The following is a 12751-nucleotide window of genomic DNA, read 5'->3' on the forward strand; positions in this document are numbered from 1 at the left end:
TACATGCAAATGATAAAACGCTGGGCTTGTAAAGTGTCTCTGGAAAGATCACTTGATACTTTTTTCTACAGGCAATTAAATTTCCAGCCACCTTTACTTCTTTCTCCAACCAGTTGAGAGAGTTGCACTATTCCACCTGAATGTGGCTCTCACCGCACTGATGTCGGATATCCCGGGGTCAGGGGCTACTTCCCTATCCCTATAGCTAGGGGCGCCCTAGCTATCTCTGCTCACCAGATTACTTCTAATGGTGAAGACGCCAGGGCCACGTACCTTGCAAAGCTCCTAAATCAGCCCTTATCTGTCCCCTCTCCCACCAAGGGAAGTGGGGAGTAGTAGTGTATACAAATAAACAAACCAGAGTAACAAGCGAAGACATACAGGGATAAATGATAATACCAATCATACAGATATGCACTCACAAACAGAGTGGAACACCGGTAAGAAAAGGAAGGAAAAATCAAATAGGAGAGGATGAGAATATGCACACAGACAAATCACCAAGAAACAGTTTTCAGAATAACAGGGCAAACGCCTCCTCAAACAACCAACACCTCCAACTTCAGAACCAGGCAGTATGAAACTAACACTGTTAATCACTGATTGCCTGAGGCGAGTATATGTAGCAGAGGAGAGTGGCCAACACTGAACAGCTGAGACCATCAAAGCAGGAAAACTCAGAAGCTCGCAACTGAACAGATTAACCCCTGCACTGCTAGCAGAAACCTACACTATTTAATATGACGGTAAAATGTTTCTAATTAGTGCAGGAGTACACGAAATCAGACACCGTGGTCTTCTGGCCCCTCTCTGTCGCGGTAAACCTGTGACAGTGGCAGTTTAAAGACACTTTACTTGGCAGAATGGGGTTCAGGGCCCTTCAATTTTTTATAATACAGACTCCCATCTATCAGACATATGTGTCATTTTGCAGAAACAGAGTCAAAGCTGTCCATGGGTAGCATCTGGTATTACAGTTCCATTGAAGTGAATAGGGTTGAGCTACAATACCACATCCAATCTGTGGTGACGGGTGGTGCTGTCCTTAGAAGAAGACACAATCTTCTGTACAATCCCTCTAAAAAGTGAAGAGTCCCGTCCTGACAGTTTCATCTATAACTTGATTAATTGGGGCAGCAATAAGGGAGTACAGGTGATGCAATTTCACCATGTGCGCCGCTACGCCCGGGCCCCACTACAGGAGATTACAATAGTAGTATAAATAGGGAGTGATTCCAGAACTCAAGACATTACTGTTTTGTCATTTTTATCATCATGGGAGATGTCATTGGTGGTTCGTTCAAGGGACCAGGTAGGATCTCTAGTGCGCTCCCAATCAGTCTTTTTATTTCCCCATTCCTAAAGAGAGAAGGGCAATGCACCCCCCCCCCCCACACACACACACACACACACATCCCTCTGCACAGAGATGAATGGTAGTATCAGAAATGGATAAAAAAGCCCCTCTGAGTGCTCCCTGCCAAAACTTTGGCTTGTGTCTTGGTAGAAGCTTCGTCAGATGTCACTCATGGTGTAAATACATAACTAGTTGTGCTATTTAACAGCTCGGAAAAGTTGGTGAAAGCTTCGATGGGAAGATCTGTAATGGCAGACATCTTAGTTGTCTGCTGACTTTCCCAGACTGTAGGTGTAGCATCGGCGTCTCTTTCTCCTGCCGGGCAGAGACGCCGTTCCCCTCTCCGCCACGGTTCTGGTCCGGCGTCTTCCGGCTCCCGTCCTGCAGCTACTGTGGCGTGCACTGCGCGCAGCTTCCCGGGCACTGCGCTTAGGGCACGTGTGCACTCCCTCTCTCTTAAAGGGGCCACGCGCGTCGTCCTAAAAAGTCCCCGGTCGGAGGACTTCTCCTATTTAAAGCACCTCCTCCAATATGGAGGTTCCTGTGCAAGGTTGTTGTTCTGTGTGCTAACACTTGCTTCAGCCCTCAGGTCCCGCAGCCTGTCAGTCCTGCCCGCCAGTTTGTCTGTCAGTCCTGCTCACTAGCCTGCCTACCCGGAAGCACCTACCTGTTACCTGTCGTGCCCGCCAGCTTGCCTAAACGGAGCACCCATCTGGCTATCTGCCGAACCAGCCTGCTTATCTATCCGGACCACCAGTCAGCCTTCCGGCCATGCTCATCCGCTGTACTGGTCAGTTCCTGCCATTTGACCCGTGGGAGTCACCTGCTCTCACACAAGGTCGGTCCCAGAGTGGCACCTGGTCCCCCTGCTTGGTCCCTCCCTGGTTCACGGAGTCGATTGAGCCGCCGTGCGACCTTGGTCAGGCCGAGTAGGCACTTAGTCACGTCCCTCTAGTCCCTCCTTGCACCGAAGCACAGAGGTTCCACCACCCTGTCCCGTAACCGTTTGCACAGGCCATGGAACCCAGTGGTCCCCAGGCTCCTTCGCTCTCTGACCTGTACCAGGAGGTCTCCCGTCAGAGTTCCCAGCAGGAGACTATCCTGTCCTATTTGCGTACTGTCAACTCCTGCCTGTACACGCTGTCCACCCCGCCTGTGTCCGTCTCTAGCCGAGCGGCACCCGCTCCGGCGGCACCTCATCCTACTGGTGCTATGACACCCGGCTCTGGACCTTGGCTCTCTGCACCTCCACGTTTTGGTGGTGACCCCGTCTTGTGTTGGGGCTTCTTAAATCAGTGCACGCTGCACTTTGAACTCCTGGCACATCAGTTCCCCTCCGACCGGTCCAAGGTGGCGTTCATCATGTCTCACCTCACCGGGGAGGCATTGGCATGGCTAAACCCTCTGTGGGAGAGAGGGGATCTCCTGGTGTCCGATCTTCCGGCTTTCCTCACTGCCTTCCAGAAGGTCTTCGATGAGCACGGACAAAAATCTTCTACTGCCTCCTCACTTTTCCATCTCCGCCAAGGGAGTCTCTCCGTGGGCCATTATGCCATACGTTTCCGAACCCTCGCATCTGAGCTTGCCTGGAACAACGAGGCCCTGGCGTTCTCCTTCTGGGAGGGTCTTTCCGGTCGGATCAAGGATGAGCTAGCCGGTCGTGACATCCCTTACACCCTGGACGACCTGGTGTCATTAGCTACCCAGATCGACATCTGTTTTCTGGAACGTGCTAAGGAGACTACCCGGGAGAGAAGATTTCCGTGTCTCGCTTCTGTATTCCAAAAGCCTGCCTCTCAACCAGCAATTCCCCGGGCATGCTCGCATGAGCCCATGCAAATTGACCAAACCAAGATGGTCAAGTCTCGCCAGGAGACGCGCCTAGCCGAAGGGAGTTGCTTCTACTGTGGCAGTAAAGAGCATCTGATCCGTTCCTGCCCGGTGAAGCCGGGAAACTCCAGTGTCTAGGAGCGCTCGGAGAGGTCGTCCTAGGCAAGAGTAAATCCTCTCCGTCCTTGACTCTGTTTCTATTTCCAGTGGTGAGACCCGCTTCTTCAAGATTGCCCATCTGGATTCCGGAGCTGCTGGGAATCTCATTCAACAGGCTGTTGTGGAGCACTATCAGATTCCTACTGTACGTCTGGCTGAACCATTGGCGGTTGCCTCCATGGATGGGAGGCTACTTCCGGAGACCATCTTGCTCGTCACAGAGCCTGTAACCCTTCAGGTGGGAATGCTGCACTCGGAGAAGTTCTCCTTTCATGTGCTGTCCGGTCTCTCTTAGGCTATGTGCCCACGTTGCGGACCTGAAGCATATTTTTTACGCTTCTCCCTGGCGGGAAAATCGCATGCGGATATTACATGCGGTTTTCCCGCCAGGTAGAAGCGTTTGTGAGGCGTCTTTGCATGCATTTCCGCATGCGGGTTATCAAGCACTTCTCCAAGCATCACTTGGAAAAGTGCTTGACAACTTGTTCAGAATGGTAAAAAATAAAAAAATAAACTTTATACTCACCTTCTGATGCATTCTCTGCCCCGTCCGGAGGCTTGAGCGGCTCACGCTGTTGTGTGCAGGACCTGCGGTGACGTCATTGAGTCATGTGGTGGGTCACATGACTCAATGACGTGGCAGGTCCTTCAGACAACAGCGCGACGGAGGGAAAACATCAGAAGATAAGTATAAACTTTATTTTATTCTTTTTTTTACAGGTTCTTTGGTACCCAGGTCTGGATGAGAGTCTCCTCTCATCCAGACTTGGGTACCATCCGCACATTGATTCCGCTGCGCTTCCGCAAAATTAATGAACATGCTGCGGATTTTTGACCGCAGCATATACGCTGCGGAAAAATCCGCAGCATGGGCATTGACATTGCGGAATGCCATTGGGGACCATGGGGTGCGGATATACATGCGTTTTTCAAGCGTTTACGCTGCGGAAATTCCGCAGCATATACGCTTGAAAAACGCTACGTGGGCACACAGCCTTACCCCCTCTTGGTTGGTCTACCCTGGTTACAAAGGCATGAACCCATCCTGAATTGGAGACCTGGTGAAGTGCTCCGTTGGGGTCAGGAATGCCATGAGTCCTGTCTGGTTCCGGTTCGTCCTGCTCAACCCCCGTCTACTCCGGCTAATCTACCTGGTCTGCCGGCACCTTACTGGTCCTATGCGGACGTCTTCGACAAGAAGGAAGCAGAGACACTACCACCTCATAGGCTGTATGATTGCCCCATCAATCTGGTACCTGGTGCTTCTCCTCCCCGCGGGCGTATCTACCCCTTGTCGCTGGCTGAGACCCGGGCCATGTACGAGTATATAGAGGAGAATCTTGCTAGGGGATTTATCCATAAATCCACCTCTCCGGCTGGAGTAGGATTCTTCTTCGTCAAGAAGAAAGACGGCTCTCTACGTCCCTGGATCGATTACAGGGGTCTTAACCAGATTACCATCAAAAATAAGTACCCCCTGCCTCTCATCTCGGAGTTGTTCGACCGCCTCAAAGGTGCGAAGATCTTCACCAAGCTCGATCTTCGCGGGGCGTATAATTTGGTCCGGATCCGCCAGGGAGACGAGTGGAAGACGGCATTCAACACCCAGGATGGTCACTACGAATACAGCGTTATGCCCTCTGGTCTCTGTAATGCTCCAGCCATCTTCCAGGAGCTGGTTAACGACATCTCCTGTATTCTTGCGTGGTGGTGTACCTGGACGATATCTTGGTCTTCTCTCCGGGTCTGCCCACACACCGGAGGGACGTTCGTCAGGTTCTGCTAAGGCTCCGGCAAAATCACCTATACGCAAAATTTGAGAAATGCCTCTTCGAGCAGACCTCCCTTCCGTTCCTGGGCTATATTATCTCCGAGACTGGTCTGCGGATGGATCCCGAGAAGGTTTCTGCTGTCTTAAAGTGGCCCCGACCGGAGGGGTTGAAGGCGATTCAGCGATTCCTGGGCTTCGCAAATTATTACCGCCTCTTCATCCCTCATTTCTCCTCCTGGACCGCTCCCATCTCCACGCTCACCCGTAAGAGAGCAAATCCCAGGGAATGGACTTCCGAAGCGGAGGAGGCCTTCGTCTCCCTATAACAAGCTTTCTCCTCTGCCCCTGTGCTGCACCGTCCGGATTGCAACAAGCAGTACTTCCTTGAGGTTGATGCATCCTCTTCCGGGGCTGGAGCGGTGCTCATCCAGAAATCCCCGTCCGGGAGAATGGTAACCTGCGGCTTCTTCTCCAAGCTCTTCTCCTCGTCCGAGCGCAACTACTCCATAGGAGATCATGAGCTGCTAGCCATCAAATTGGCGCTGGAGGAGTGGCGTTACCTGCTGGAGGGGGCTCTGCACCCGGTGGTCATCTACACTGACCACAAAAACCTGGCCTATATACAAAACGCCCAAAGACTTAATCCGCGTCAGGTCACTATTCTTGCCCAATTCTGCTTCACTCTGCATTACCGCCCGGCGGACAAGAACATTAAGGCTGACGCTTTATCCCGCTCGTTCCTGTCCACTGACCAAGAGGAGGAGCCTCTACATATCATCGACCCCCCCAAAATAATGACTGTGGCTCCGTTTGACCTGTCTCTTCTTCCACCCGGTAAGACCTTTGTGGCGGATCCAGATCGTAAGAAGGTTCTACTCTGGGGCCATTCATCCAAACTAGCCGGTCATGCTAGTCAGAGGAAGACCTTTCTGCTCATCGCCCGACATTACTGGTGACCTTCTCTGCGCAAGGATTTTGCGGACTTCATTGCGGCTTGTTCCTCCTGTGCCCGTAACAAGGTTCCCCGGCACCTTCCATCCGGCCATCTCCTTCCTCTTCCCGTGCCTTACACTCTGTGGCAACACATAGCTATGGACTTCATTACGGATCTCCCTGTCTCTGTCGGTTGTACAGTCATTTGGGTGGTCGCTGACAGCTTCTCTAAAATGGCCCACTTCATCCCTCTGCCTGGTCTTCCATCTGCATCTGTGCTGGCTAAGGACTTCATCCATCACATCTTCCGTCTTCACGACCTACCCCTCCACATTGTGTCTGATTGCGGGGTTCAGTTCACTTCGCGCTTCTGGAGAGCTACGTGCAAGCTGCTGGATGTCTCCTTGGATTTTTCCTCTGCTTATCACCCTCAATCCAATGGTAAAGTGGAACGTATCAACCAGGTCCTTACCAGCTTTCTCCGGCACTTCGTCAATGCTCACCATAACGATTGGGTTGAGGTCCTGCCCTGGGCCGAGTTCTCCTATAACAACCATGAGAGCGAGTCTTCTACTAAATCCCTGTTCTTTGTGGTCTACGGTCAACAACCCCGGATTCTGTTTCCCGTCTCCTATTCAGTGGACAATCCTGCCGCGGAGTCTCTTGTCAGCGAATTTTTGGCTATTTGGGAAGACACTAGATCTGCACTTCTTTAGTCCTCCGAGCGGATGAAGAGACATGCTGATAAGAGACGTCCTCATCCGCCTCAATTTCGTCTGAGAGACAAGGTCTGGCTTTCCTCCAAATATGTCCGTCTCAAGATACCTTCCTATAAGTTGGGTCTGCGGTTCATCGGTCCGTTTGAGGTTCTGAACCAAATCAATCCCGAGACCTACAAGCTGAAACTCCAGGTCACCTTACGGATTCCCAACTCCTTTCATGTATCCCTCCTCAAACCTGTTGTCCTTAATTCCTTCTCTGACGATACAGGTACCTCTCCAGCTCCAGTCTCCGCTGAGGACGTCTTTGAGGTAGAAAACATTTTGGCCACCAAGAGGGTAAGAGGAAAGACTTTCTTTCTTGTGGATTGGAAGGGGTTTGGCCCGGAGGAGAGGTCTTGGGAACCCAGGGAGAACATTCATGCCCCTCATCTTCTCAAAAAATTTATCTCAGGCTTAAAGAAGGGGGAGCGTAAAGGGGGGGGGGTACTGTAGCATCAGCGTCTCAGCCTCCTGCCGGGCAGAGACGCCGTTCCCCTCACCGCCACGGTCCTGTCCGGCCTCTTCCGGCTCCCGTCCTGCAGCTACTGTGGCACGCACTGCGCGCAGCTTACCCGGCACTGTGCGCAGCTTACCCGGCACTGTGCTTAGGGTGCGCGCGCGCGCGTTCCCTCCCTCTTAAAGGGGGCGCGCGCGCCATCCTAAAAAGTCCCCGGCCAATGGCCAGAGGACTTCCCCTATTTAAAGCACCTCCTCCAATATGGAGGTGCCTGTGCAAGGTTGTTGTTCTATGTGCTAATACTTGCTTCAGCCCTCAGGTCCCGCTGCCTGTCAGTCCTGCCCGCCAGTCTGCCTGTCAGTCCTGCCCGCCAGTTTGCCTGTCAGTCCTGCTCACCAGCCTGCCTACCCGGAAGCACCTACCTGTTACCTGTCGTGCCCACCAGCTTGCCTACCCAGAGCACCTGTCTGGCTATCTGCCAAACCAGCTTGCTTATCTATCCGGACCACCCGTCAGCCTTCCTGCCGTGCTGATCTGCTGTACCGGTCAGTTCCTGCCATCTGACCCGTGGGAGTCACCTGCTCTCACACAAGGTCGGAGTGGCACCTGGTCCCCCTACTCGGTCCCTCCCTGGTTCATGGAGTCGATTGAGCCGCCGTGCGACCTTAGTCAGGCCGAGTAGGCACTTAGTCACGCCCCTCTTGTCCCTCCTTGCACTGAATAGGAGGAAAGAATTGGCTACCTATAATTTGTTTTACAAACTAACAACTTAAACATTTTGGCTCTAATTCATCAAGGTCTTTTAGTTAAAATTCTGGGGTAAAAAAACTCAAAATTTTTGCAACAATTTTGCGACTTTTGGCGTTTTTAGGCCACATTCACACATTGAGTATTTTAGTTTTTTTACCTCCAGTATTCGTAAGCCAAAACCAGGAGAGGGTGATACGTACAGAAGTGGTGACGTGTTTCTATTATATTTTTCCTCGGATTGTTCCACTCCTGGTTATGACTTACACATACTGAGGTAAAATACTGACCGAATACTGAATGTGTTAACGTGGCCTTAGTCTAGTCCCAGCCAGCTCTGTCCACTTTTTTAAAAATGGGTCAGGTTGGGCCAAGCGTGCCCAAATAATTCATCAAAAGTTGCTTAAATTATGCCAGAAATGTCCCCCAATCTGTGACTGCAGAACAGTTGGAATATGTGCCAAAATCATTGATAGGCGAGCAGCTCTTAATAAATTTGGTGCATCTTACTGCAGTGCACGAAACACCAATTTTGATGAATCGGGCCCATTATATTGACCCGATTGCTATATTATTATTATTATTAGTTATTCTTAAAGCGCCATTTATTCCATGGCGCTTTACATGTGAAAAAGGGGATATACATAGTAGAAACAATTACTATATTCAGCCCTATGAATATAAAAATAGCAAGAATTTAAACAGAGACAAAGTAATGGAAGATTAGAAGTTACGGTCACTTAAAAAAAAAAAACTTTTGAAGAAAACTTCAGTAAATGCATTGCACCTACATGCAGCGACCTAAGCTACAAGCCTAGACTTAGTGTTTACGGTGCTAATATTGGGGGAAGGAGAGATGTGAGGTGTTGCGGGTGGTGGCAGGCTCATCTCCTGCATTCCACCAGTGTTTCGAAAGGTTACCCCCAGCAACTGGACAAAAAACACATGAATGCAGAATGCAGCCAATAGACACCCTCTGCGGCACAGTGAGTGGGAAATAGGAGCTAGATAAGCCCTATTATTACAGATGAAGCGCAGCTGAATGTCTCCGTTGACTCTTTGGACTGCATTGTTCATGCACTATGATGGGGGTAGTAGGACAGTCCAGTCCAGGAGATTTGTCTTCTTTGTTATTGCCAAAACTATCATGATAGATATGAAGGCAAAACTGTACACCACGTTTCCCAGTTTGATCCAATATTGGTTTCAGACCGTCAGTATGGCACAATAGGCAACACGGTGGCTCAGTGGTTAGCATTGCAGCCTTGCAGCACTGGGATCTTGGGTTCAAATCCCACCAAGGACAACATCTGCAAGGAGTTTGTATGTTCTCCCCGTGTTTGCATGGGTTTTCTCTGGATTCCTCCCACACTCCAAAAGACATACTGATAGGGAATGTAGATTGTGAGCCCCAATGGGGAGAGTGCCCATAATGTCTGTAAAGCTCCCATGTGTGATGTGGCCAAAGCCAGTGTATATTCCCAGTGTCAGATCTAACCAGAGATTGGACTACAACAATCACACGTTGATGGTATAACCTACAACAATGCCAACAATATCTGTGCTGGACAAACCCCTATCAAATAATGTAGCAGATTTTCCTGCAGTCCTAGGTAAAGCAAACAAATTACATTAAAGAGGGCCTGTCACTTGCTCAAAAAATTGATTTAAAAAAAATCCCTCACCTCCCCTGATTCTAATGCATTTTTCTGTTTTGCGCTGCATCGCTCCGTTGTAGAGATATTCACATTTGTTGATTTCGGAGAGCAGTACGTGAAATCTCTGCTTGCAGTCCAACTGGGCGTTGCTTCAGAGTCTTCTCTAGGGACGTGCACTTTCACCCTTTTCTCCCAGAAGCTACCAGTCACAGCTCAGCTGATCTAGCAGTCTCAAGTGTCTGGGAGGATGGAATAAAAACGCACATGTCCAGAGAAGACTCTGAAGAAACATTGAGTTGGACTACAAGCAGAGATTTCACATACTGCGCTCCAAAAGTAACAAATGTGAATATCTCTGCAATGCAGCGACGCAGAGCGAAACAGAAAAGAGCGTCAGAATCAGGGGGGCTCAGGGATTTTAGCAAGGTAAGTAACTCAATTAGTTTGAAGTAGCTCTTTAAACTGAACTGTGCTCCATCTAAGTGACTCAGCTATGCTACATCTCTATATAACTCAATTAGATCCATAATTTGTGTAGGTGATTATTATCTTACACGTGGTAGATGGCCACAGAGCAGCTAGAGAGACGTCTCCTTCGCACGTATGCACATTCTTGTAGCAGCCTCTAATTTCTGCTTGATGTCTTTCCACGGTATAACATCCAGTGTTCACACATGCAGAAAATTGTTGTGTAGATGAATACATGCGGGAATTCTATGTGAAAGTCAGCAGGCGAGAGCTCCAGACGTGTTACAGATGGATGTGATCAACATGGGTGTGAGCATTAAATTATCATCTACGTATGGAAGATGTGAGATGACGACTCGTGAACAATTTAAAACAGAGACGGAGATGGTGCCAGGGAAAGAAATTGTATCTTATGGGGCAAAAACCCAGAGAAGTTAATAGCGCTCCCCCCTGAAAAGCAAATCCTCCTACTTAGATGTCACTCCTCCAAGATTTGTTACCTAGCTTTCCCATAATCCTGATAAACAATGAAAGCCCCTCTAACGCAGCAATAAGTACTCCGCTCACGTAACACTCGGAATTACAAAACGTTTTCTTTAGGAATGTTGGATGACAATGGATGGAATATTTTACAGAAACAGTGCCACCGCTGGTAGTGTCTGGTACTGCAGCTCCACTGAAGTGACTGGGGCAGAGCTGCAATATCACACACAACCTGCGGTAAAGGGTGGTGCTGTCCTTAGAGAAAAAAAGCAAAGTTTTTCTAATCTTGTACAATCACTTTAAAAAGTGACGAGCTCCGTTCTGATGGTTTCCTCTGTAACCAGATTTATAGGGGCAGTGCCAACCTAGTTGGTGGTCAGACTTAGTTCCCTGAAGCAATGGGAGCCTTCTTGCACTGGCATACTATAAGCATTGTGCTTGCTGCACTATAATGGTGCCATATACCAGTGCCAGGAGTGCCCCCACTACCAGTGCCAGGAGTGCCCCCACTACCAGTAGTGTTCCCACTATCAGTGCCCCCACTACCAGTGCCAAGAGTGCCCCAGTACCAGTAGTGTTCCCTCTATCAGTGCCCCCACTACCAGTAGTGTTCCCACTATCAATGCCCCCACTACCAGTGCCAGGAGTGCCCCCACTACCAGTGCCAGGAGTGCCCCCACTACCAAGTAGTGTTCCCACTATCAGTGCCCCCACTACCAGTGCCAGGAGTGCCCCCACTACCAGTAGTGTTCCCACTATCAGTGCCCCCACTACCAGTGCCAGGAGTGCCCCCACTACCAGTAGTGTTCCCACTATCAGCACCAGGAGTGCCCCCACTATCAGTGCCCGGAGTGCCCCAGTACCAGTAGTGTTGCCACTATCAGTGCCAGGAGTGCCCCCACTACCAGTGCCAGGAGTGCCCCAGTACCAGTAGTGTTCACACTATCAGTGCCAGAAGTGCCCCCACTATCAGTAGCGAGTGCCCCGATAACAAGCTGTAATTCCCTGCCCTAGAGATGAGGCATTGTCCTAGGACAGGGCAGCCCTGGCTCAGTGAGCTTGTGCCTGTGATGTGACTGTAGCAGCAATGTATCATTACTCCCCATTTGTGATACATTGTGTCAGTGGTGTAATGTCTCCTCAGCGCAGACCCCCGTGCCTGCGCCATTCCTGGCAGTGTCTCCAGAGCAGCAGGACGGACCCCGTGCAGCCTCCCCCGCCCCGGCCTGGGAATGGTTTGTCTTGGGGACTCAGCATTGAATAAATAATGAACACGGGAAAACCAAGCCAAGAAACTGCGCTCATGAGTTAGTAGGGAAGGAAGCCGCAAACATCTCCGCCGAGGAGGGGGAGGACAAATCTGTCCATATCATAAGAGGTATTATTTTATGAATACCTGCTCTGGAATACGATGTAAATATTTGTGTGATCATCTTTACATCTCCCTGCGTTATGGAAATGATGTAGGTAATGTACTACGCCCGAAATGTTCAAAAAGCAGTTTGCGGACTCCCCTATTTAGCAGTGGTAGGTTCCATTTAAAGAGGCCGTGTGCTGCGCGCTGTGTCCTTTGGAGAGGAGGTGCTGTGTCTCCTGCAGTGCTGCTCATTCCTTCAGTGGAGTCGTCGCCGTGCAGCGCAGCTCCCGGTGTGTGTGCCCCGTACCCACCATGCTGCTCTCTGTCTCCCCTCTCCCCAGGCCAACATCCTGCAAATGATGGAGGATAACAAGCAGCTGGCCCTCAGGATAGATGGGGCCATCCAGTCTGCGAGCCAGGAGGTGACCAACCTGAGATCCGAGCTGACAGCCACCAACAGGAGACTGGCGGAGCTGAACAGCGCAGACCCCTGTGTCATGGAGAACAACCAGCACAACAGCCAAGGTAAGGACCCCCGGGGAGGAGGCTGCAGCCCCCGCATGGTGATCAGCAGCTGCCCCTGCAGTGCAAGGGGGCTCCAGTGCCGGCAACTTTCCCCCAGCACCGGCCACATGGGCGCAGCTCGGCCCCTCTCATCTCTGCTCTGTATCTGGGGACACAATTGTAGCAGGAGAAAGTTTTTTTTATTTGACCCTTTGTTGTCACAATGTTATTTATTTTTTCATTTTTGCAAAATATCAATATTTACA

At 50.4% G+C, this 12751-nt stretch overlaps 1 protein-coding gene across 10 annotated transcripts in view; it reads left to right on the forward strand.

Annotated features, from left to right (window-relative positions):
* KAZN (kazrin, periplakin interacting protein) overlaps positions 1–12751 on the forward strand; it is a 755495-nt gene that overhangs the window by 569564 nt on the left and 173180 nt on the right. For 9 of the 10 annotated variants that reach the window (XM_073656771.1, XM_073656774.1, XM_073656779.1 and 6 more), the window contains exon 3: positions 12323–12506. In XM_073656771.1, coding sequence (XP_073512872.1) covers positions 12323–12506 — 184 coding nt within the window. Of the gene's footprint in view, positions 1–11986; positions 12003–12322; positions 12507–12751 lie in introns of those variants that run through there. The other variant, XM_073656780.1, reaches the window with a different exon arrangement.

The sequence above is a fragment of the Phyllobates terribilis genome, unplaced genomic scaffold (genome assembly GCF_046119375.1).
Source record: "Phyllobates terribilis strain yellow unplaced genomic scaffold, ASM4611937v1 Scaffold_12__6_contigs__length_324123572, whole genome shotgun sequence".
NCBI lineage: Eukaryota > Metazoa > Chordata > Amphibia > Anura > Dendrobatidae > Phyllobates > Phyllobates terribilis.